At 39.3% G+C, this 27189-nt stretch overlaps 2 protein-coding genes across 9 annotated transcripts in view; one reads left to right on the forward strand and one right to left on the reverse strand.

Moving 5' to 3' along the window:
* The window catches only part of LOC102697165 (alanine aminotransferase 2-like), a 55444-nt gene extending 50504 nt beyond the window's left edge, over positions 1–4940 (forward strand). For all 8 annotated transcript variants that reach the window (XM_006634174.3, XM_015354189.2, XM_015354191.2 and 5 more), the window contains 3 exons: positions 480–635; positions 756–868; positions 949–4940. In XM_006634174.3, the coding sequence (XP_006634237.2) occupies positions 480–635; positions 756–868; positions 949–1039 (360 nt within the window). In that variant the 3' untranslated portion in view covers positions 1040–4940. The remainder of the gene's footprint in view (positions 1–479; positions 636–755; positions 869–948) is intronic.
* Positions 4941–13674: 8734 nt separating this feature from the next.
* Positions 13675–26653, reverse strand: LOC102692017 (alanine aminotransferase 2-like). The gene is made up of 12 exons (XM_015354065.2): positions 26522–26653; positions 26066–26211; positions 25449–25538; positions 23779–23887; positions 23503–23636; positions 20766–21009; positions 19887–19966; positions 19023–19159; positions 17753–17927; positions 16662–16817; positions 15942–16054; positions 13675–15216 (listed from the first exon to the last, which is right to left on the reverse strand). Exons 2-12 carry the CDS (start codon positions 26186–26188, stop codon positions 15126–15128), a joined length of 1452 nt encoding a protein of 483 aa, XP_015209551.2. The 5' UTR covers positions 26189–26211; positions 26522–26653; the 3' UTR covers positions 13675–15125.
* Positions 26654–27189: the final 536 nt, after the last annotated feature.

Consider the following 27189-nt stretch of genomic DNA (forward strand, 5'->3'; position numbering starts at 1 on the left):
GCTTTGCTGTGCATGGGCAGTAAATCACCAGTTTTCAATTCTAAAGGTGTGCTGCATTTACAACAGCATGTAGTTGGGAAAATCCTGTCCTGTTTCTATGTCCAAGTGAACAAAGTTTCACTGGTAATACGTACTTGGTGAGTTACGAATTGTTTTAGTGAACCTTGATTGAGAGACTAATCCTCCATTTGTGGAGTTCCCATTGGGGGAAAAAAAATGTTTGAAGTGTATTGTTTTACTTTATCCAGTTGGTAGTCTTAGGACTACCTGTAACTTCATACATCCTCATATCTGCAAACCGAGGAAACGCACAAAGCTCATCAAGCCAGATAGCAAACACACTGCACCTTTAAAGCATAGCTCATACCCACTTGACCACGTATACTGCTCAGCTATAGAAATTGCACACAAATCTTTTGACAACCTGATTACAGCAGCATGTTTCCAGAACTCGAATTTCATCTCTCTTAATCTGTCAGGAGCGCACTGCTGTGTTGAGCTCCCTTGCAGAGCGGGCGAGACTAGTGGAGCAGCTGCTGAACAGTATTCCTGGGATCAGCTGTAACCCAGTGCAAGGAGCCATGTACTCTTTCCCCCGGATCAACATCCCGGAACGGGCAATCAAGGAAGCACAGGTACACTTGCTCGGTCTTATTTGGTTAGATATCTTGGTCACCCTTTTATCTGTCTACTTCTCATTAAGGTCTGCAGCTCTATGCTGTCCCACAATCTCCCACTCTGCTTTGCCCCTCCAGGCAATGGGCCAAGCTCCAGACATGTTCTACTGTCTGAGACTGCTGGAGGAGACTGGGATCTGCCTGGTGCCAGGCAGCGGCTTTGGGCAGAAGGACGGCACCTACCACTTCAGGTATTTTCACCCGGCTCGGGTCCCCTACCATTGCCCCCTCCTGCCATCTCTCCCTCACCTGCTCTCTCCCTCCTCCCTAGGATGACCATCCTGCCCCCCACCGAGAAGCTGGAAGTTCTGCTGAGCAAACTGAAGGAATTCCACCAGCGTTTCACCCGCGAGTACTCCTGAGCCCTGTCCGGGCCTCTCCCAGCTGGGGCAGGGGGTGTGGGGCACAGCTATTCTTGATCCACTCCCTCAGCTACAGACCAGGTGCTGCCTCCCTGGAGGGGGGGGGAGGGAAGTTCTCCTTTTTTTTTTCTTTCTGCGGATTTTGTGATTAACAGTTCATGTTAAGAGTGATAATTCTAAGATAAAAACTAATTTCTGGATGATTTTGCAAAACAAATCCTAGGTATTTGTGGTTTAGGACACAGGAGTTGTATCTCAAAGACTTACTCCTCTTCCCACCTCACTAATAGTCTGTTGTGGCCTGGGAAGAATATGCCTTTACCTTCTAGACTCATGGATAGGTATCAGAGCCCACAGTGAGTCCCCACAAATGGATTTACACTGCATTAATTGCCCTTTGACTTTCCCTGGTGACCCATAACCTGTCAGCTGACGATATAGATTCTCTCTGGTACTGGCGCATGGAAAGCCCTTCTTTGACTGCAGCTTTGTGGCTGTATCTCTTGAGAAGAGAAGAGGAGGAAGAACACAACAGTCTATGGATAGAGGCGGTCAGCTGTGAGGATTCCTGCAGCTGTCCAGGTTCTCTGTGACACTCCTAGGGAGTGGTGGAGGGCAGCAATATGTCTGTTATAGTAGGGTAGTCAACATATCTTTGAGAACATGGCACAGACATCTGGAAATATCATTGGAATTCTGAAAAAGAAAAAAGATATCTATTACCCCACCTGTTTACTTTGCAACTGACTGGAAAATAAACACTGAAGAGGTCTGCAGCTTTCCCTGTGTTCACACAACCAGGGCACTGTCAAGTTCAGGGACTGCAGGCCTCCTCTCACCATGCCTGCAGTTGGCCTGTGTGTGTTGCTCCCCTCTGGTGGTAGTGACTGCACACAACATGCCAGGGTTCAGGTGTGTAGCTGTAAAGGGAAAAAAAGCTCACTACAGTAGAGCCATCTACTGTACTTCTCTGAAAGTCTGTTAAAAATTGTATAGGTGTGGATACAAGAGGTGAAAAAGGAAATATGTTTTTAAAACCTTATGGAAATGTTTGGGTTTTGGAACATGCATTGGGTTCTGCTTGGGAATACTCCCTTTTGTATGTTGCCCACATGAATGCAAATACTGTACAGTATGGTACAGTACAGTATTTCATTCCTACAGTTTCCATTTAGAAATCTTCTGTGGAACAGAATATCAAACTCCTGTTTGATGGCATTACATGATTAGACCAATTTTAGCAAAGCATTTCAATAAAAATATTAAATGAACAGTGCATTGGGTTAAAAATATTCCCAGTACAATTAGATATTTGCATACATGACTTAATTAGGACAGATGTGAGGTACGTTTGACTTAAATATCAACAATAATCATAAACTAGTTTGGAAATGCTCCACATCTCTGATCATCTCATTTCTGCAGGGTCGTATAGTTTTCATCTTGGTGATCACCTGATCTTTAGCCGTTATTTGCTGCACTGGCTGATTTACTCAGATTGATCTAAAACTGACTGGAAATAGTCAATTCATCGACTGCCTTCTGTGTTGCAAAGGGAGCCATGAGTGGGACTGCAGTGTTGTGGTCACTGTGCTCTCTGAGAACTTTTGCCTAGGGTGCTCTGACTCTCAGGCACTTGAGTGAGGCCACAGAGCCATCTACTGTAGTTCTCCTTCCATATTAGAGCTGGAAATGTGCTAATAGAAAGGAAGACTGGATAACAAACCAGCTAATTGATCTCAGTCATACTTTGGCTTCAGGTGTTATGTGGTTCACCAATGTTCCATGCCCTGAAATAATTTGGGCATTTAGACCAGATTTAAAATTTATTGTATAGGCAATGGACTTTGCTTCAGGTAGATGTCTTTCAAATGTGTTGTGGTCAGGAGAAAATTGTTGTATTTTAAGAATTTAGTAAGGCATTTCTGAGCTGCAGTCCTGTGAACCAGCTAGAAGTCCAGCATGTCCTGGTTGTAAACTCTCTAAATCCATTTTAGAATGAAACTGGTGTTGCAGAATGAATAATATCACAAACTTAATTCTCCATTTATTGCTGTTTGATTAGGGAGCAGGATGACTTAGCACGTCCCCAGCACTGGTACAGGCAAAACTCTGTCACAGAGCAATGGACACTCCGACTGGACAATGTTACTGTGCTAAAACCAAGGTGCACACAGGCTTTAATATGTTCTGTAGCCTTTCTAACATGCAGAATACTTTGTGAGTTCTGTCATGTACTAAACACTTGTTCCACGTTTATATGGCAATTATACTTTCTACCTGAGTGACTGATAATTATTTTCTAATAAATTAATACTAAACTAATACAATTATTGTAACCTAAGCCTTAATTGTGTGAAAGTGGAATGATTGTAAATTGGAGACGAAACAGCACTTTATCTTTGGGACAATGGCAGTCAAGACTTGTCTGTTTTAACTACAGTGGCTATAACTGCCAGGCTCCCATTGTACCAATACATTTCAGGATTTTGCACCTGTACAATGTATCTGAATATAATGAGAGGTGCTTATTTCATGCTAGTTGCCTTATTTTGAGTAAAATGGTGTGAATGGATTTAAATCTTCTTGTAAATGTATGTTTGTACTTCAGGACAAGTTACAGCTTGTTAAACCTGTAAAACTGTCTATCTGCTATGAAACTGGAGTCACAGCATCACCTCATTCCTATAAGGCCAGTGTCTCAGAACATGTATGTCTCTGTGGTGCAGTTCCAGTGTTGTCTCTGTACTAGAGAAATCTCATTAAAATTAATTGAAGTGTAGGGGGCAGTATCTAAAACCTGGAGCAGGTGTCACTGGATATCTTTACAGGTTGGCAGGGTCACACACACCTCTGCCTCCACCCCTCAGTTTCTGTATTCACGGTGTGAAGAACACTTTGTAGTGCTGTTTGAACAGATTGATCTCTGCTGCTCCTTCAATGTTAGTTTTCTGGAGAAGAATCTGGTACTGTGCTTAAGGTAGCACTGCCTTTACATGTTGCCTACTGCCAAGCACTTGAGAATTTTAAATACTGGTGCCTTATTTCTGGTGCTTGTAGTATACCGTTCTGGCTCTGGAAAAATGGAAGTCTGCCTTCTCCGCAACCACCTACCCGCGAGGAAGCAGAGAGGGTGCAGACTGTTCTCCAACTTAGGCAGGATCAGGAGGGGATCTGGATATATCATTGACTTAAAAGAACAGACCCTGACCCTGAGTGCTTCCATTCCAGCCTGCACTAGACCTCAGCTTCACCCCTCACTTCTGGGCTTAGCTTAGATGGTGAATATAATCAAAGCCATCAGGATGACTACACCTCGCACTTCCTCCAGAAGTATCTACTTCTTGTTCTTGTTCCAGTTACTTATAGGCTTTCAACACTGCTGGTAAACTGCTGCAACCTTTCCCAATACAAAAAAAAGACATGAGTAAAAAGTCATTCCTAGGCAAGCATAAAAGCCAAAAAAGAAGTAGAGTTGGGGAATCTGTTGATACTCTGGGCCAAGTGACATATTCATGTCCGTTACTTTTTTATGGTTTTGGTGCTCCAGGCAGACAACTGGAGATGAAGCACTGAAACACAGGGCAGTCACTCCCTCCCTGTAAGATTTTCTGTCTTTTAAAAAACCTGCATGATTCTCCGAATTGCAGCCATAGTGCTCCTTCAAGTACCTTTCAGTGCCACTGCACAATTAACAGTTGTTGCATCTGTGTTCCTCTATCCTGCCTCATCAGAACGTGGCTCCGAGAAGGAAATTTGCACGTCTTCACAATTCACAATGCCTTCTCCAAAGTGTTTAAGGTTAGAAAGGAATGACTCTACAAATTGTGATATAAAAATGGTATGGTGTTTTACCTAATGAATTAACTGCGATCATAGACAATAAAAATCTATGCTAGTAGATGTGTTGTTTTTTATTTCTAAATAGAGGAAGTGCAAGATGAGATTGGGGCTATATTGAGATAAAGATCATGTGCTGAAATGCAACTCATGTGCTTAATTTCTTGGATAACACCTTTTTTCAAACAAATTTAATTCAAATCAGTCATGTCTGTGCTGGATGTTAAAGATGCCACACCACTGTTTACAACAGCAAGCAGATTAAATTCCCACCCACATTCTAGTTTGGAAAGAGACCTTAATTCCACTGTTTTTGGATTAGATGCTCATGTAAAATTAATGCTTACTGAAAGAGTTTCTTGTTCATTTAATTTTTATCTGATCAGAGCATTGGGTTCTTTACAATACATGGTCACAATTTAGGGGATGGGGTACCCTACTCTATTGGCAGAGGTTCATTCTAAACGTGTATACTTAAAAGAAACAGAAAGCCAAATGTTATTGTATAGTGTGATTGTTCCGTAATAAAGAGTAGTAAATTTCCAAAATATGCAAATGTGGAAAATGACTGAAGACAGTAGGGAAAAACTGGTGTGGAGGCATCTGTTGAAAAGTCAGAAAATTGCTCCAAGCAACAGATACTGTATGGCACTCAACACTCCCACTTATCTCTCTATTAGTTTGATCTATTAAGCACAAGTGCAAGGATGAAATTAGGATCAAAGTCAAATTAAACAAGCTACAAGCTAACTAAAAGATCAGCGATTTATGTATAGCAAACCTGTAAGTGTCAGAAGGAAGTGAGCTAAATTTTGTTTACCTTTTGAAAGGGAATGCAATAGGAGCTGTTGTGCAACGTAGTTGAGCTTTGTGCTATTACTGCAGCTGTGGTATTGAAACGCATTACAGGCTTGAGCAACTACACTTAATTGTTTGTGTTTTTAGGACTAGAACATTAAGCGAGGATTTGCTGAGGCACAATAATGTTGTCATTGGTTACTCAAACTTAATTCACACAAAAAAAATAATCTATTGTGCCAGTCACTTTTCCACCAAACACTCAGAGTACCTCTGCCTTATCCATGATTGTGGACAACCTTGAGTGGTTCAACAACCGTAAACAGAACAGTTATTAAGATGGAAAACCCTTTGCACCAACTGGAGGCTTTATAGAAATGCACTGGGCTAAAAAAAAGTGATGAATTGATGAATATTGACAAACTGTAAAAGAATGTCATATTGACAGGGTGTATGTTCACAGCGAGCGCTAATTGACTCACTTGTATCAGAAGTTATCCTGTCTCGTCAAGACAGGATAACTTCCATATTTCAGACTATACATTTTCATTCATTAAGGTATATTTTCCAGTCAAATGGAAGACTGTGGAAACTCTTTGAAGAAAGTCTGAACCCTAACCTAACCCAAATCTTTAGATAGGGTTAGGACACCCAGCCACAAAACATAGACAATTCTCTATGGTATGGCTGTGTTTTAGGACAGTGAAATTTAGGAAATGTTACTTCTCAATGTTTTTTTTCTTACATAAATAGCTTTGTGCACTACATTGCTCTAAGAGGGAAAGTTGTCTAAATTGCTCTCATTTTTTTCTTACATACAGTATATGGCTCTTTACACTGCAATGCCCTAACAATGGCCAACCAACATTAACACTCCCAAAACAAGTCTTCAAATACAAACAAAATGGGATTTATTGCCTTCTACCATGATTACCCAAAAAATACACTCCCATTTTCAATAAACTCGCAGCTCTTCTCAACACATCTTCTCTCCAAAGCGACACCCTGCTACTGGCATCTCCCAGTCCCTCTTATAGCTCCTCCTTACCTAGGCCCATCCTCCCTTAAAGGGACCTTTAAAGCAAATAAAAATACTTTTATACAAAAACAAAATAACTTACACCTGTTACAAAATCATAACCTTAACAAAGTTTTGTGAGGTTTTTTATACATTTAGCAAGGAAAATAGACATACAGTATGTTAGTTATTTATGCATGGCCTACCATCATCCTTTCCCTTTAAGAACAGCAGTTTTTTTTGTACTGCTAATGTGGCTGCATGCGAAACTAAAAAGAGAAAGATGACTGGTGGCCATTTTGCCAAACAAAACACCATACTTCAAAATGAGGAACACTGTGGCGATTTATTGGAAAAGGGGGGGTAAGTACCATTTACAATTCAAATGTATTACTTACATACTCACTAACATACAGGAAGGGTGCAGGAAAGGTATTGGAGAAATGAAATTAAATTTAAGAAAAGTGATATTTCAATGTTATCTTCACATTTGTTTTCTTGCATATATGGCTCTATACACTGCACTGCCGTGAATGGGAATGTTATGTAAATTGCCCTTACCGCAAAAGTTTGAAAGATAGTGGTTAAAGCTTTCAAACTGTTGCATTTGTATCGGATGCACTGCAATTTTAACAGATTCAGCTAAAAACTATTGGGTATTCTTGACTGTTAACCTATTTGGCCAGCAGCCATATCACCCTGCAACTCACAACTAGCAACCCATTGAAGCTAAGCAGGTGTGAACCTGGTCAGAACCTGGATTGGAGACCTCCTGGGAAAAACTAAGGTTGCTGCTGGAAGAGGTGTAAGTGGGGCCAGTAGGAGGCGCTCACCCTGCGGTCCATGTGGGTCCTAATGCCCCAGTATAGTGATGGGGACACTATACTGTAAATAAACACCGTCCTTCGGATGAGATGTAAAACCGAGGTCCTGACTCTCTGCAGTCATTAAAAATCCCAGGGCGTTTCTCGAAAAGAGTAGGGGTGTAACCCCAGCGTCCTGGCCAATTTCCTATTGGCCCTTACCAATCATGGCCTCCTAATAATCCCCATCTATGAATTGGCTTCATTACTCTGCTCTCCTCCCCGCTGATAGCTGATGTGTGGTGAGCGTTCTGGCGCATTATGGCTGCCGTCGCATCATCCAGGTGGATGCTGCACATTGGTGGTGGTGGAGTTGAGTCCCCATTACCTGTAAAGCGCTTTGAGTGGAGTGTCCAGAAAAGCGCTATATAAGTGTAAGCAATAATTAATTATTTAGCCATGAACCTATGTTCATTGAGAACACCATTCATCACTTAATTTTCGATAACAGAATCCTTGTTAAACAATAAGATTGTACCATAGCTGATACATTTTATTTGGTTTGGCAAGGTTGCTTATTCTTTTCAAGCTAATATTTTGATGTCCTGAGTTATATTTTCTGCTCAAATGAGTGGAAGGTTGCATTAATTCTTTGGAGAAAATCTGAACCTTAACCCTAATCTACCCAAACCCTTAGCTAGGGTTAGGGTTAGAATTCTTAAAAAACAGAGAGGGTGTTTGAGGTTATTTTCACATTTGTTTTCTTGCATATATGGCTCTGTACACTGCATTGTCCTGCATGGGAATGTTGTGTAAATTGCCTGAAAAGCAAGAATTTGAAAGAAAGTGGTTAAACCTTTCAAACATTTATGTTTTGGCTTTGAATACCCAGGCTTATGAACAAATAAAGCCTAGTTTCATTAGGTATTCTTGGCTCTTAGCCTAGTTGAGCCTGAAACCATGCTCATTGAGAAGACCTCTAAATATGAACTTTCCAATAAGTCAATACCTGTAATGAAATAGAATTTTCCTATTGTAGATATATTCTCTACCAAGTTCGCTTACTTTCAGACTTATATTTTGATTCATTGAGATTTATTTTCCTCTCAAATGAGTGGACAGTTTTAAAAAAATTCTGAACTAGGGTTAGGATTAGGATACCCACAAAAAACAGACAATTCTCAGTGTAATGGCTGTGTGTTAGGATAGAAATGTAAACAAGAAAAAGGCTTCTCCCAGCTTTACTAACAATGAATGATTGGATTGAATTAATAAAGGAAATAAATATAATGGAAAAAATAAAAATTTCGCTAAAATTACAAATGAGAGAATTTGTCAAATATCGGTCTAGGTGGGTTCAGTACATTAAACCTTTAAGGTCAGAATGTGTTGACATACAAAATAACTGAAACTTAATAATGTACATTTATATAGTCTCCTCCCTTTTCATTTTCATAAATGTATGCATCTTCCTCATTTTGAATGTACTGTATATAATTTTGTTTACAAGTTATATAATTGTAAAATACTAGGGGAACAAACAGGAATAGACAATTTGTGCTTGAGATGCATAGTCAAAAGTGTACTGTAAAAGTAAGGCTGAATAATGGTGGTTTATATGTAAAATGGTTTGGTTTTGTTTTGTTCTCTAAAATATATTTTTTTAAAGAAATGTAATTTAGGAAATCTGATATCTCAATGCTATCTTCGCATTTTTGTTCTTACTTATTGGCTATTTACACTGTCTTGCCCTATAGGGGAATCTTGTCTAAATGTCTGTAAAAGCATGTAGCAATAGCAACAAATGAATAAAAGCCACAAAAAGTGCCTTATTGGAGAATTTATTTATTCTTCAATGATTGAAGCCTGGCCAGGATTAAGCCGATTGATTTGTTTAATTTCAGATTTAATTGGGTAATTGGTCCTATTATTAGTAACACCTGTGTGAGCCAGGGAGGAGCTTAGGGTTTTAAAAGGATGTTCCTCTTATGGGGAAGAGAGGAAGGAATAAATCAGAAGAAGTCAACTAGCAAGAGAAACCATAGCTTGCCTGCCAACAGACCATAAACCAGTATTCCAGTGTTTCTCATAGCAGGAAAACCCTTGTGAAGAAAACATTTGTTTTTTACATAAGCACGGCAAAAGAAGTAAGGACATTTCACAAAGGAGGAGGGAATCTTTGAGACTTCTAAGGGGACTGAGGTACCGCTATTAAGGACCCAGGATTTACAACATCTTCCAGGACAGTCTAAATATAATCGTGTTTACTTTGCTGCAAAGTGCTGTTCTAATTGTTTTGGAGAAAGACTCCTATTGCCTTATTTGTTTCACGGTGGTTTTAAATATTGGATAATATTCTTTGTAATAAAAATTTGTTTCACCTTCTGAATTTATCCTGCTAAAGTTTATTAACTTTGAGATACTTTTCATAAGCTTGCTTACTTTTCAAAATTCTTATTAGCTGTCAATTTTGCCAATAGTTTTCAAGTTGGATCGTTACAAGCAAATGTTTGAATGAAAGTGTTTATACTTTTAACACTCTTGGATTTTGCTTTAAAATACAAAGGCATATAAACAAATAAAGCCAAATGTTATTAGGTATTCCTGCCTCTTACCCTAGTTGGGCCTGAAACCATGCTCACTGAGAACACCATTCAATATTAAATTTCCAGTGACTCAATACAAAAAATAAAATATTACTATTGTAGATATATTCTCTTTGGATTGTCAAAGTTGCTTAGTCATTTCAGACCAATATTTTGACTCATCGAGGTATATTTTCTACTCACTTGAGGCGCAGATTGAATGGAAAATTGTGGAAATTCTTGGACCAATCTGAACCCTAACCTAACTCAAATTCTTAGGGTTAGGATACCCACAAAACATATGCACTTCTCAATGACATGGCTGTGTTTTTGGACAGAAATTAAATTTAGGAAGTGTGATTTTTCAGTGTTACCTTCACAATTTTTCTTATATAAGACGTATCTTTTTCATCTGCACCATTGAGGCATAAATGCATATTATTGCTTTTAGGTCAGGGCTGTCTAATCCTTGTCCTGGAAATTTGATATGTCTGCAGGTTGTCATTTCAACTCAACTACTTAATGAGCTAAATAGTCTAAATATTGACTTAACTGCACCAATATTACAGCTACACTGAGTTCTTCAGTTTCTGGAACTTTTAAGAGCCTGGAAAACCTTCAGAGACACTGACCATCCATGACCAATTAGCGTGAGTTACGCAAATGAACCAGACGTCTTAGTAAAGAGGCGAATTTCAAACGGTGTAAGAGTTCTTCAGCCACAACAGTAGTGTGTAAAGCGAATAGCAACAAGTGTCAAGCAGCTAAAACACCAACTTTGTGTCATGTTGGTTACTTTTAATTTCTTGAATATTCTGCTAAATTTATAAGGGTGTACTGCATATCACCTACAATGATTCCCACCTCTGACAAATTTGACAGCATGATTCTTTCTCTTGTAAATTGTCATTACTGTAATTTTTTCCCATTGAATTAAAAGCATTGTGAAATGCAAGGTTTTAAGGGAGCAGTATAAAGTATACAATCAGTATATTTAACCATAACCATTGACAAAAACATTTTTTTTCACCATCAAAAGTGGCATAACATACTGTACAGTGTTGAAACCCTCAGCCAATAGCAATTCTCCTTCCATTCAGTTTTTAGTTTTTTACTAATATTGTTGATCTGTATGGAGCATCTTTGGCAAAACTGCAGTGCATTGGTGGGTAAGGAAAGATCTTATTCCTGACTAAACACAAATTTCTGCTTCTCCAAAAGTGGCATGAATCTATTTTACAGATTCACAATAGAAAATCACCTTGGTTTGGTCAGGTTAGTGTCTTTGCAAATGTTGCTGGTGTTTAAAGAACACTTCCTCTTCCAAGACTGGGAGAATACAGTGCTGGATGGGGAATAGTCTCACTCCAGACCAAACAAAAAAAAATGTGCCTCTCCAAAGGTGGTTGCAATCTATTGTACAGACCCACAGCTAATAGTAAATCACCATGGTTTTGTCAGATTAGTGTCTTTGTCAATTTTGCTGGGGTTTATAGTATACTTCCTGTTGCCAGATTGGGACAGTGCATTGCTGGACATGGGAAAAGTCTCAAATAGTCTTGAAATGTTTCCCAGAATGGGGATGTTATCATAAAGTGATACTGTGTGACAGTAGAATGTAATATTGCATGTGCTCTTTAACCCAAGGCAATTGTTCCTGATGTTATTCCTATAGATTTGAAACACAGTGTAAGGATGCTTACAGTAGTAATGCAGATATTTGTGTCGATTGTGTATTAAAAATACATCATCACAGGTATTTTGAGAACACCGTCACTAAAATTAAAACACTTAAAAGTTAAGATACTGAGATGCCCCTGATGACATAACACTAGATTGTAAGGACAGCAGTAATTTTAAAAATCAAACAACAGTAAGATAGAACACACAGTATTATATCAGACAAAGTAATAGTGACCTTTTTCAGTGTGCTATTTTTGAAGACTCTTATGTTGATGTTGAAAGCTTAGAGAGTTTAAAGTTGTCTAAGCCATTATTTGATCATTTTCACAAGATACACATTAAAGATTTGGTGGATATAAACAAATAGGAAAAAATTGGATTAATTCATATTTTGGCTCTGAACTTGGAATTGTTTTAAATTTCATTGCATCAGTTGAGTTATGGTCAGGGTTATTAATAGGCCTGTTACAGCTATACACAAAGACAGATGGAAAGCATATTGACAAGACTACATCTATCTTTGAGGAAAAAGTTTAAAATAAAGAAAAAAATAAGGGTTGATGAATCTGTGAATCACTTAACAATTTTCAAAGGAAGTTTAGGGACGCTTGTGATTGAATTTATCAAGAAGTCCCCTGCCCTTGTAGAAGAGGAGGAATGAAAGAAAAGAAAGAGAATTACACAATGTCTCAAGTCTTCATTCCAAAAATCCCCATAATCTTTTGTACTATATCTAGATGATAAATACAAAATTAATTATCAAAATGGTCACAGCAAGTCTGGCAATTCAGGTGAAAGTCACAATCTGAAGTGGTGAAGTGAGTCAACAAAACATACAGATTGGAGAACACCCTAACTTTTATCCTGGTACAAAGGTAGCTTTAGCATTTTTTGAAGCCTACATTTAAGGGGAAAGCTCCCTTAAGTCCACTTCAAACTAGAAGATAAGTCTGTAAACAGTTTAACTATTGTAGTGATGACTGAGTCATTAATCAAGGTGTTAGAGGTAGAAGAACCGCAAAATGTGTAATTAAGCACTCAATCAACGTTGAATTAAGCACACAAAAATCAAATCATGTTTAAAATGTACTGAATAAGAATATACTGTAGCATTTCTAATTATGAGGATAGATAGAAATGACCAAAAATCTTTTGGTAAATCCAATGATGAGCAATTGTTTCAATGTCACATAAAGCAGAGATGCAGTGAAAAGCATAAGCACTGGGTGGAGTGAAGTTTGTTAGTTTTTCTGTGTACTAATCAAATTTGTATTTCAGATAGAATATGAGTTTCTGGGTATTATTTTGCACACATGTATAGAAACATTAGAGAAATTGCAGGTGATCCTAAATACTGGGACAAATTTATTTAAAGTAGATTAAACTTGTGTACAGTAAATATAGTAAAGCTAAAGTACTTTGCTGCATAACCCTTACATGCACTGACTGCTTCAAGTCTGTGTCCCATCAACATTAGCTTACACTTTTCTGTATATGAAACTGTATATGAAACTTGGTAAGCATAGATGGAATGCAATAGAGCAAATCTGCACTGCTATTGATCATTTGTTTTGCCTGAGTAAGTCTGAACATCTTAATTGCATGTATAGACCATAAAAGAACTAAGACCACATACTGCGGAAGTTAGTGATGTTTAAAATGGTCCCTGGGCTCAATTTCTGTGTGGAGTTTGTCAATTCCATGTGATCTTTCCAACTTCCCACCCTTCCACAAACATGCTATCTGAGTTAATCTGTGTCTCTGGACAATCTCTTTATGTGGGTGTGTGGGTGCCCTGAGATGGACTGGAGTCCAATTTGAGGTGAGTACTGTAGTTCTTACCTGCATGCAGTGTTTGCTAGGTGAAACACAGAATGAAAACAATGAAACAGCTGTTGAAAACAGATGGATCGTTTTTTATATATTTATTTTCATTAATTACATAGGATCTCTGGGATAATTATTTAGCGAGGTCATTTAGTCCTTGAAATGCATTAATTGTAAAGTCATCCCTGTGAGCATTCACCCCTAGCATGACCTGGAAACCCACAGCTAAATCTTCTTCCTAAACAGGCTAAAGAGATTCAGATGTGTACATTCCTCTCACATTGTTTCCTCATCACACTAGCATCACACTAATGTAGTTGGTATAAGTATTACTGATAAACAAGTCCCCTTTCAAAATAACTAATCTCCTTAAAAATTACTCTAACATAATGCAACATAAAATATGATTTAAAGTCTTTCTATAAAGATATTAATCGGCCTGTTTCCTTGTACCCAACCTCTATCCATCCAGTTTGGGAGTGCTCCTTCCAGTTTGGTACATCCAACATATACAGTAGTTCAGAATAATGAGAACTGAAGCTTGCAGTTCAAAAGGTTTAGGTAATTAGAAAATAGTCTGCACAAATGAATTAATGAAGACTTTTAGCAGTTAACATCTCAGAGGCCTTGGTAGTTAATCTTGACAATCTTTCACTCCAGGCTTTTAATTAAATTATCTGTAAAAAGGAATTGCTTTTATGTCGTTTTCATTCTAAACAATGCATAGATTTTTGATCCACCAGTTTACAACTGAAAAACTTGTCTGGGAGTATTTCCAAAAGGTATCTTGTAAGACATTAAGGGATCTGCCCCCCCAGCCCTGGGAAATACCATTCAGTGCCAGATCCAGTTTAGAAGTCTGTCTAATGAGATATATTGATGATTGTGAGATAACAAACAATAGAAAATAAAAACCTTTTCAGAAGTTTCCAGATGCAACTAACACATTTTAACTATTTCCTGGCACAAATCCTATGGAGATGTCCCTAAAAACAGGTAAACACAGCATGTTAGAATGTGTAACCAAAAGGAGATTATAAAGACACTCAGTAAATAGTCTGAGGACTGGGGTTGAGGTCCCCTGCACTGGGTGGATCAATCAACCTGCAATCATTCAACCCAGTTTTGCTTTGTTGGGCACCTTTTCAAGATGAGCATCTCAAACTATATGAAAAAGTACCACAGCTAGTTCTATAAAGAATAGTACAAAACCAGACTTCAAAACGTTGCTTCTTGGGGAAAAAATGTAGTTTTAATGGCATCAGACATAAATATGGTTTTTACAATTGTACCAAACCACACCCTCTCATGATGCCCATATTTAGTAATGCTAACCACCAGATTTCGCGAAAGGAATTACTGTTGAATGATTAAATCACAGAATACGATGCAGGCTTCCCATATCACACCAGTTAAAGACCTATGGTGAGAGATTAGGTTTTCAGACCAACTTTCTCATGAAGCTGTCTGACTTTGTCTGAAGGCAAATGTGTCTGACTGGTTTGGAAATGTTTCTCTGGACGACGGAGTCATTAAGAAAATTCCTGCATGAATCTCGGATGGAAAGAATTCAGGCGGTCCAGCATGTCCTCCATGGTGTCCAAGGGAACCAGGTTACACAGCCTGGGGAAACACAACAGTTATTAGTAGAGCTTTTAGATGCACAGTGTCCATCATGGGCTGTGTTAGTGAGCTCATCCATATTGCTATGCAAACTGGTATATTGCTACAGTGTACATGGCACATAACAAAATCTATGATCAAAGAAGCATTCCTAAAGCAGTGAATCTAATAACCTTTCAGTCAATTACAGTACTGTGCAAACTGCAAAATGTGTCACTCTGACCATCCTAGTTCCCACAAGATAATGCAGCCAATCAGCATTTGAAAAGCACCATGAAAAGATTCTCTAGGATGTTTGTGAGGACAGCTCGGAAGTGACAAACTTTCTAAAATTATAATGTTGGTGGTATAACTGTGGCCAGGAACATTTACCTAAAATTGTTTTTTTTCCCCCAACAGTCTTGCAATCTTTTTTGCCATCAGAAATATGCAAATGCAATATGTGATGAAATGAATGTGCCTCCTGCCAGAATCGATTTTCAAGTTCAAACATGAATACATGTAGTATTTAAGGCCTGTTACAGCTGGTTGTAGAACTTGGACTTTTGATTTTATATTACCTATAAAATACTGTGGGACATGCAGAGCTGTATTAAATTTGTTCAGTCAAATAATTTCATGAAGTTGTGATGTCTTGAGTCAGATGAAAGTCTTTGGGGTGAGATGTGGCCCTCAGGCTACTGGGATTGGCAGCCCAGTGTGAACAGCAAGTACAGGGTTTGTACCTGATATGGTAGGTGCCTTCCCTCTGACCCACGTCACAGCCAGGAGTCGAGCACACCCCTGCCTCCTCCAGCAGCCTGCTGCAGTAGAATCTGTCAGGCTCCATCCCCTCTGCCTGGACAGAGGTACAAAATGTGTGAATAATTAAAAAACCTTTACACACACAAATGCCAGTGTATAGCTGTGTAAAGAAAACAGATAACTGTAGTAATTCCTAGCATTAACACAGCACAATCTCTTACAGACCTTGTGTGGCTCATTAAGTCAGTGCATAAAATTGTTTAAATTTTTATTTACTGATTTATGTAGTAATTAAATTGCATATTTAATAATAACAGAACAGAAAATGCAAACGATATATAGAAGGAGATTATACAGTAAAATGCCATGAACAATGAAAACAAATCTAGTTGCAAAGCAAAAATGAATTGCATCTTAAAATGTGACTTAATCTCAAAGGACATAATATCCAGTTTGCAAAGAGTTCGATTCTTTTGAGGTTCTAAAATTTGTGTCTATTGTCAACATCTACAGTAAGCCTGTCATACTCTGTCCCTTTACATCCACTTTAATTTAAAATGCAGCCTTTCACCCATATAACAGCAAATAGCACGACTGAAGACTTTCATTAGAGCGGTAATATGTGGAAAGGCTTGTGGATGCTAGCTCTGTTAATGCAGGTGGTGAGACTTCACTCCTTGCTTGTTCTGCTAACTGCTCACCCTGGCCTGCTCTACAGCTCGTGGGGGGAGGTGCAGGCGGGGGAAGATGTACAGAGAGCCCTGTACAGGCTGATAGCTGACTCCAGGCAAACTGTCCAGAGTCTCCTGCACTCTCCTGGCATTGTGGGCCAGTGTCTCCAGAATGGCCTGGGACTCCTGTAAGCAGAACAGAGGGTCAATCAGTATACACGTTTGCAAGGTGTTTAATAAGCCGATCTACACTGCCATTTTAAACTCGTGTCCAGCAAGAATAAATTCTGGGGATCAGTGAGTACATTTTCATTTTGAACAAGGAGCTCTATGGTGCTAAATTACAAATACTAAATAAATGGCTGTGCATTGGCAGTCGACGACGGACAGGGATCAGTTCTTTCTCTTGCCGTCTCATGCGGATCCCTGAACTTCTCTCGTTCTGACTGGTTTCTAAGCCACACAATCTGTCACAGACGGTTCAGAGACACAGCTGCACTGCTACACTCACTAACTCTGATGGAGGACTGCAGTCTACTCTGGTAATCTGAATGTGTTTTAAATTTTAGTTTGGATTATGATTACTAGATTTAGAGATGACACTGTAGCATGTTGCTGTCCCATAGTGCTGAGGCCCGGGGTTCAATTCCTGGGGTGCTATCTGTACCCCATGTTCACTTGGGGTTCCTCGGGATACTCTGGTTATTTCCCATAGTACAAAGATATAAAGAACTGGTAGGCTAATTGGCATCTGGGAAACAGGCCTTGGTGTGAGTGTGTGTGAGCTGCAATGGACTACTGTCCTGTCCTGGGTGTATCCTACTTTGTTTCTATTGTTGTCTGGGATAGGCTCCAGCTTCCCTGTGATTCTGTATTGGATAGAGTGGTTAGAAAATGGATGGATGGATTAGATTTAGATAACATTCACCTCTAAATGCAACACTACAGTATTTTTCCTTTTTCACTCACTATGCTAATATCCTAGGCTGAAGGTGTAACATTCAGCCAGGCCATGGTGAGATCTAACTGAAATAGTCATAAATGCCAAAGAACTGTGCGTGTCTGTGAAGTCATGCTGGGTGCAGACCAATGGACTCCGGAGTGGTGAGTGAGGCGCCTACTGCTTTGAAGATGGGGTAGGAGGGGTCTTCGTGACCCGGAGGGTTTGTCATAATATCCAGGGCGATCTGGCCAGTGATGGAGGTAGAAAGATACATCTCGAAAAGCCTGATGGCACACTTCTTCACCTCAGGATCAAGGTTCACAAACTCCACATACCCACAGCGCAGCCCACACCTGCAAAGACAGGGAGCAGCCTGCCTAACAACCAGTCTGTCTCACTCCATATACTGGAAACACTCACATTCCTTCAATCAATCTGCATTTTGTATTTTTATGATATACACATATACTGTAGTGTCATTCTGTAACATGACTGTAAAGCCTTGCACTTTAGAACCAGTAGAGTTACAATACTGGTAGTGACTATAGTAAAATACACACCAGAAGTGTATAATTATCATATTGGGTCAACATTTAATTTGAAATGTTTACACAATTACTTTTGCTTGCACCTCACAATTTGGGTTTACTTCGAAGTTTTGGGGGTTTGAGAAACCATTCATTTTCATGCACACAAAATTTTTCAGAATAAAAGATGTTTTTTAGTTTCTTTTCATTCTACTGGGCCAGGTGTTTTAATTTTGTAGGCATAAACATGAAAGACTGCTTAACTGTATGGTTGTTCTCCCATTGTGTGGCAATAGTTAAGTTACACTGGAGTTTGTTACACTGTTACGTTTTTGGAATCTCAGCTAGTTCTTGTTCTTTTTCCCACTTATGGAAGACATTTAAACCTTTTACTGATATGCACAATATACCATAGAGCATAAATCCAACTGCAAAGGAATCTAACACAAATTAATCCAGAGTGGATAATTCGGAATATAGAGTAAGAAAGGAATGGTGTTGTAACCTTTTTTGGCATTTTATTGACATTTTTCTGTCCTAAATTGAAAAGTCTGAAATAAATCTTATTTACTTAGGGCTCAGCCTTCCAGTCTTGATGCAATCAGCTTTAAAAAAAATCAGGAAAGGCATTCTGTTCAAAGTAACAGAGTACAATCACTTACAGGTGGCTCAATGAAAGTAGAGCTCTTGAAGGCAGGTGTATTTAAATACCAAGATACATCGAAAAGCGCACAATTTTGGGGAAGTCCCAGGATCCTTAGCAGCAAAGGAAGAAGTGAATCCCATTTGAACAGATACCCCTGTGCAAAATTAGCACTGGTATTTGATGCAAAAGGGATGAGTGAGAGATTTTTTATTCTGATCAAATAGCTGTAGATTTAAATAACTGGACATACAGTACAAAACTGCCCTAGCACTTACTCTCCTGTGAAGCCTTTGGAGACAGAGTGCAAAGAGGCCAATTCTACCATGTCGGAGTACGAGGGCCCCATCTCATACAGCACCTTCTTATAAGAGACAAATGCACTGCCCTCACCAAACACTGTCTGCTGGTACACCTGTAACACAGACAGAGGCAGAGAAATGGGAAGAGAACATATGTGAGAATGTTGGAACCAAGACATCAAAAGTCTGAATAATGAAGATAAAGTGTCTCACAATACACAATGTGTCAAATGAAGGAAAGTTGTGATTGTGATGAGGCACAATCAACAGTGCATACCAGCACTGAGAAAATCATGCAAAAAAATAATATTTTTGTAATAGTTCACATTTGGAAAATATTATTAATTTTTATGTCTATATATAAATACAAATAACTACAAGTGAGACCTCATTTAGAATACTGTATGCTATTGCGATCACCAATCACAAAAAAGTATTCCTGCACTGAAATAAGTCCAGAGAGTGCAATTATATGCTTTCCAAGACTTAAGAGAATTTCCAACACTTTTTAGCCTTAAACAGACAAGTGTATGAAGGAACCTGACAAATCACAGGACATAAATGTAAACTACATGAAAGTGCTTAATTGAAAACAAGGGACACTTCCTTACTGAAAAGGTAGTAGGAATATGGAACAAGCTAACCAGGGCAAGTTGTTGAAAAACAGTAACCTAATTTCTTAAAAAAACAACTGCATAAAATCTTCAGATCAATAAGCCAGAAACTACCAAGCAGGATAGGCTTCCTTGTGTTTGTAACCTTTCTTACAGTTTGTTCTTTTGTAGTGACTGCCCAGTAGCACATCAATTTGCCAAACAGTTTGTCATACTGTAAACTCACCTCATCAACCAGCAAGAACAGCTTCTCTTCCGCGGCAAATCGAATCACCTCTTCAATGGATTCCCTGCTCTGTACGTGGCCTGTTGCAGCAGAGCAGAGGAATAGAGTCAGTACCCTAACGATCTTATATCATGTGATGACTTCCACTTGGTCAAAGGAGAAAAAAGTTGTTTGTTGGTCCATCAACACAGTTTGGAAAACAACTTGGAACCATTTTTTACAATAATTATTGTGCGTAGGCATCTCCTGCCCCAGTCATATCTGGACAACTTGAGACGGTGTGGAAATAAAACATAATCCTGAAATAAAATTAATATAAACTCAGCATTAAACATTTATTTTTTTTATTAGGGATGCAACATGACTGTATATTATACTGTAGGTTTCTTTTAAGACAAGCAAAAACCAAATCAGTACAATACATTATTTTTTAAATTTCTTTGAAATCAATAATGTGATCCTGGGTCCTTTTGAATAATTAAGAATTAATGTCAGTTTTTAAAGCTTTAAGGCTAAAGTATTCATTTGTAAACACCTGTACTGTGTCATGTTGTCCTGGAATGACAAGATAAGATGGCAACCTTAATTGTTGAGGGTGCACACAATTGTTTACCCATTGTAAGGAATATTTAAGGGTTCTTTATGTAGTATTAACTGCGTAGATAACTGAGCATGAAGGAATTATCATAAAAAGACTGGTCATATGATCTCTTCTTTTGTGAATGTTTTGCTTTGCTTCTGTTTTGAAATCTGAACTTAAAACACTCTCTCCTAGATCATGTGGCTCTTTTCTTTATGTGGTCACCTCAAACGCAAATCCAATAAGGGCAAAGGAGGAAACACTTCCAGATGTGTACAGTTAAGGTTTTTGAGGCTTACCTGTGGGGTTTCCTGGGTTGATGATATACAGTGCTCTGGGGCTGCAGTGCCCTCTAGCTGTTTGGAGGGCACGGCGCAGCTCATTCACCTGCATGTCCCAGCCTTGCTCCTCTGAGAGGTGGTATGGCACAATCGCCCCTCCAACCTCCAATACTGCTATTTTGAAGTAGCTGTACGAAGGCACTGGCATCAGCACTCCTGTCTGAGCGTGTCCCTCTCCATGCACCAGAATCTTCAGGATGCACTGGTGCAGATGAGAGAAAATTTCATCAATTCATCAAATCGTCAATTACATCACAATTTTTTAATCACTTTATTCTTCCTTGACCTGTTTGTAATCTAAAGGCTACAACTCTTCATACAGTGACAAGTCATAAAATCAGTCTCTGAATGGATGGAAGACATGAAATAGCTGCTTAGTCCTGTGACACAGGTGTACTACAAGCTAAGCTCTAAGCACACCAGCAGTGCAGTGCTTTATCCAGCTTGATCAAATCAGGATGTGCTCTTGTCAAATGAGCTACCATGGCTCTGGTATTGTCTTTATCCTTAATTGTTGTTAAAACAGTAGCATAAAACATTTAAACCACTCCCACATCTGTGAGATTATCATAGGAGTGGGACTCCATAATGCTTAATAATTATTTTGTCTTGTTGCAGACTCTGAAGTCGACTTATCTGTGAATTAAGATGCAGCTGGTTTGTTATTAAACAATCTATCACATTATCATAATAAAATAGTAATTGTAAGGAACTGACATCTGATCTCAGAAAGTGTTTGCACAGGATGGCCACTGCCAAGAAGCAGCCTAAACAGGAAATATACAGGTGACTGCCAAAATAAAGAAAACAGTTGAGTAAAAGAGGGATACAAAGTATAGTGAAAGCAGGTGCTTCTACACAGGTGTGATACCTGAGTTAATTAAGCAATTAAAACTCCCATCATGCTGTATAATTTCCCATCGGCCTTTATCAATCATGGCCTCCTAACAATCCCCCTCTATGAATTGGCTTCATTACTCTGCTCTCCTCCCCACTGATAGCTGATGTGTGGTGAGAGTTCTGGAGCACTATGGCTGCCGTCGCATCATCCAGGTGGATGCTGCACATTGGTGGTGGTGGAGGGGAGTCCCCATTACCTGTAAAGCGCTTTGAGTGGAGCGTCCAGAAAAGCACTATATAAGTGTAAGCAATTATTATTATTATAAAATGCTGGGTTGACTCAGTTGCACATTATTTTGACTACCGTGGCTAGAAGAGATCCCAATGACTTTGAGAGAGGGGAGATTGTTGACGTTTGGCTGGAGCTTCAGTGATGAAGGCTGCTCAACTTGTTGATGTTTCATGCGAAACAGTGGCTAAGGTGGTGTTGGCATGGAAGTCTGAAGGAAAGACATCGTGATCTAGAAGCAACTGTAGTCAAAAATGCATACTCCTCGACTGTGAAGCCCGTACATTGGTTCAAGATGCAAGGCAACATAGACGAGCAAGTCCGAATCAATTGACTGCAGATGTCAATCTAAGACGTAATGAGGTAGTTTAATCAAGCACAGTCCATCGAGAACTTCACAGAGAGGGATACTATGGTTGGGCCGTAGTGCACAAACCATTTATTACACCAACAAATGCACTTTTGCGAGTAAAGTGGTGCAAAAGACACATGCAGTGGAAAAAGGTCATATGGTAAAATCAGTCATCCTTCACCCTGTTCTCAACAAGCTGACGAGTACGTGTGTGTGCACACGTAAAGCTTAAAGGCTTGAGTGCTTGCTTCCCGCAGTGAAAGGCTCTTATGGTGTAGGGTGCATTTTCCTGGTATGGTTTAGGTCCACTCAACCCCTCAGAGGGCAAAGTGAAAGGGGCGGTGCGGTGGCTCTGTGGCTAAGAATCTGCTCATGTGGCTGGGAGATTCAAATCCCACAGCTGGCAGAGGAATCCTACTTTGTTGGGCCCCTGAGCAAGGCCCTTAACCTCAGTTGCTCCAGGGATGCTGTATAAATGGCTGACCTTGTGCTCTAACCCCACGCTTCTCTCTCCCTGTCTGTGTGCCTGTGTCTCGTGGAGAGCAAACTGGGGTAAGCAAAAAGTTCAATTCCTAATACAAGAAATTTTATATCTTATTATTCTTCTTTTTTTTCACAGCCTTAGTCCCAGACTGTCCTGGGGTCAGCTGCTTTGGTTGCTCTTCTCCACTTGTCTCTGTCGAGCACATCTTCCTCATTCACTTCACATACCTCCATATCTTTTCTCACACAATCTATCCATCTCTTTCTAGGCCTGCCTCTTCTTCTGTTACCTTCCACCTCAAATTCCATTACTCTCTTTGTTACTTCCTCAACGTCCCTCCACTTTTATTTTGGCAGGTATCTACATATGCATGTATGAAATGGACACAATTTTAATATATAAAACAAGCCCTAGAAAACCACCAGAGAAATCCCAGTATTTTCACCTACTTAAACACCTGCTTGACAAATCATAAACAATCTGAACACCACAAAAACATGTTTATAATTACATGGCAATGCCAAGAAAAATGAAATGTATCTCGATGCCTCATATTCGCCGGATGGTGAAGATGCCTTAAATAACTCCATTCCCTGGAGCAGAATGTGAAGTAACATGTTTTCCTTAACAACAGTGTTAAGGCTTCCTTAATGGCAGAGAATGAGGTGTTAATGTGAACACATTTTGAGACAAGCAATACTTTTAAAGATGTTGATCTAATGTGTCTCACCCTTATGGCATCCTGTCCACCTGAAGTGATAAAGATATTATCGGGGTCAGAAGGCACCCCCCCGTCTCGCTGTGAGATGAACTCTGACACACTGCGTCGAATGCTGACGATGCCGCAGGGAGGTGAGTACGAGCCTGGAAATACATACACAGTCACGCACAGCGCCAGTACAGACAGAAGTGAGGCAAGTCAGTATTGGGTGTTGAAAAAGAGTGCATTCACAACCCGTTAGTGATGTGTGAATTGGGAGGCATTGTGTGCAGGTCCAGTAGTTACCAAGACTTCCTCCTTCACAGTTCTTCAATAATCTCTGGGCTCTCTGCTCGACGTCAGAAGGGAATCGGTCACTGTGGAGAAGCTCGGGGTACAGGCAGACAGCTAATACCTGCACAGTACAGAAAGACAATTAGAGGACAATTTCAGGGTTACCCTTTACCACTGTACAGTAGTAAGTCCCAGTATTATACAACTGTCCTCCATCTAGAGATTTATGGTGCATTATCCAGGTGGATGCTGCACATTGGTGGTGGTGGAGGGGAGTCCCCATTACCTGTAAAGCGCTTTGAGTGGAGTGTCCAGAAAAGCGCTATATAATTGTAAGCAATTATTATTATTATTATTATTATTATTATTATTATTATTATTATTATTATTATTATCTATGTAGAAAATCCTTATATACTTTTTGCCTTTTTTTTATTCGCTGTCTTTTGTTTTTTCTAACTTTACTACATGTTGTCAGAAGAAGGGTGAAGCTTCCTGATGTCATTCCGAACTGCTTCTTCTTCCTGGGGAACTTTCACAGTTGGAAAGTCCTCGAAGGACAAAATGTTCCTCTCCATTAACATGCAGTGTGGCAGTCTAGGCACTACAGATGATACAGATGATCATACAGTACAATGATGAATATGTACAGGCACCGTAGCAAAATGTATGAAAACACAAATCTCTTCAAACACAGACTATTCTCATTTTTGACAAGTTCAACTTGTGTTCGGTCTCGGTCTATCATGGAAGACTCAAAGTCACAGCACTGACAAAATCCATGGGGTCTCTGGCAGCCACTTCAAACAACCCTGTGAGTTTTGTGCTTTGTCCTGCTATGACCAGAGTCCATGTCTCACAGACACTGCAGTCCAGATTTTCTCAATTAGCAAAACTCTGCAGAGACAATGCAGAAATATGACCTAATTTTCTGCTTGTATAATACCTGTATTTACATTTATTAATTGTACCCTTTGTAAACCCTAAGAGCTAAGGTCCTTTTTCCCCTTTTACAACTATTATCCCCCATTTCCCTCTGACATAGCAACACAATATAGCTAAAGATAAATATAGCTAAAGACACAAATTCATGATTCTCAGAGAGACATATACTGTATATTATTTGCCAATAGGGGCCTCAAGTCTAGAACTGGCTACAGTGCCTTGGAAAAGTATTCATACTGTTCCTATTGTGTCCCATTTTCTAAAATTACAGAACACTGCATTTTTATTTAATATTTTACCTAAACTTTGCAGTACAGTGGCACAATGGTTAAAATAGTTGACTTGCTGCACTGGGGCCCTGGGTTCAATTTTGGACCTGGGGTGCTATCTGCATGGAGTTTATATGTTCTCCCCAGGTTTGTGTGGGTTTCCTTTGGGTGCTCTAGTTTCCTCCCATAGTCCAAAGACACACTGGTGGGTTAATTGACTTCCGGAAAAACCTGCCCTGGTGTGAGTGTTTGTGTGATGAACAGGGGTCTAAATCCTATCCCATCCAGATGGGATACCTCCCCTGCATTCCCTGTATAGGAAGAAGCAGTTAAAAAATGGATGTATAGATGGATTAACTGTACTTCATTTTGTTTTTTTTTAATGTGGAATTGGTTGTGCATACAGTATAACAAATAGTGGTTGCTACTTCTACACAAGAACAAGCCTTCAACTATCACTAGACTGACCTGCCGAAGGAAGGAGATGGGCTTCATCCCAGCCATGTGAGCATCCCCTGAACTCACATCTATCAGCTTCTTATAAGGCTTCTTCACTCCCTGCAGAGAGAGGCACAGAGTAAAGTCTATACTTCACACAGTACTATCTACAGTACCTCACACAGTACTGTCAACTGCATACCTCTAACAATACAGTCTGTGCCTCACACAGTATATGACTGTACCACACACAGTACAGCCAATATCTCGTGCAGTACAGTCTGTACCTCGCACATTAAAGCCTGTGCCTCACATAGTGCTGTCTATACCTCACAGTACTATGTACATCTTGCACATATATACAGTATATATACAGTATAGTATATATCTCATATACCTTAATATAGGATACCTTTCCTTGTTGTTTATTTCTAGCTTACTTGTTTGTTTTAACTATCCTCTGTAGGACTGGACAGCACTCTACAGTATTCCACTGTCTTCTGTAAGACTTGACTGTACTTTTGTACTCTGCTGTATTTGACTGAATTCTCTACTACTACTGTCACACTAATCTCCTCAGCTGTACTCCACAGTATTCTGTGGTACCGGACTTTATACCATAGTTTATCCACCATAGGTTAAAATACCTGCAGTAGCTCCTTTCTGATCTCTCTTGCTCGCATTCTTATGAATTCTTTATCGAGGACTTTTATACTCCTCACATAGGGGTTGACCTCATTCAGGGTCAGACCTTTGCCCTTGAAATCCATTTCACCTTCCTCACTGTAGAAGCCTGTGTCAAAGGATAAGAAGTGTTATTCACATACCGTCCATCGGTAGCTTCTCAATGCATGAGAAGTGCTGTCCTGAAAAGCCCTTATATATAAATCTTAGAAAAATAAGAATTAAAAGATTAAAGTGTCCAGAAATGAAGTGACCATCTAAGGATCATTGACTTCGGTTCTTCATGTTCAGTCCTATCTCCTCAAAATATTTAATTTTATAATTAGATTTTATTTAAGCCAGCTACTTTTTTGGCCCATAAATGAAGGCCAAATAATTATTAACAGCACCGCACTCTCACCCCGAAGTCTGTGACTCACCTGTTAGAAGCACACTGCAACCCAGCTAAGCCCCTTTCTGTCTGCTGCTGTTGTCCTGTCTGTGAGCAGGTTTCTCTCTCAAAGACTGGTTTCAGCACTGTGATAAATTCATTCACACTCTCACTTTCTGAGCCTTAGAGGAACCGTGGTGGAACTAATATAATCTTTAACTCGTAACACTTAACCTAATTAATCTTTCACCACAGTTATCATTTGCAATGAAGCCAAGACAGTGTAAGAGATACCAAAAATCCCCATCTTTTTTAAAAAATTGATTCACGTTTAATAAATGTGTTAAAGATTTCTGATTTCTTATTTGAAAGCTCACAAACATAAACATAAACATATACTGTAGCTATGGAGACAAAAATCGGAGACATGATGAAGGTAAAAAGAAACTGAGATTAATGTGTGCTTGCACTTTAAAAGTCATGTTAAATTAAATAATGCAAGACGTGGGACTAAAATAGAAACTTGCTGGGTAATAAATAAATAAAACCATGTAAATCTCCTGCGCCTGCTTGTCACATGTGAAAACTACTGTGGGCTTCAATGTACACCTATATTATTTCTGCTTACATGTGTTCAATAGAACAATGTGGAAATAACAGCCCATTGCAGAAGGTATGTACTGTAGGGGAAAACAGCCACAGTATAATAAAACATAA

This window comes from Lepisosteus oculatus, chromosome 6 (genome assembly GCF_040954835.1).
Source record: "Lepisosteus oculatus isolate fLepOcu1 chromosome 6, fLepOcu1.hap2, whole genome shotgun sequence".
Lineage (NCBI taxonomy): Eukaryota > Metazoa > Chordata > Actinopteri > Semionotiformes > Lepisosteidae > Lepisosteus > Lepisosteus oculatus.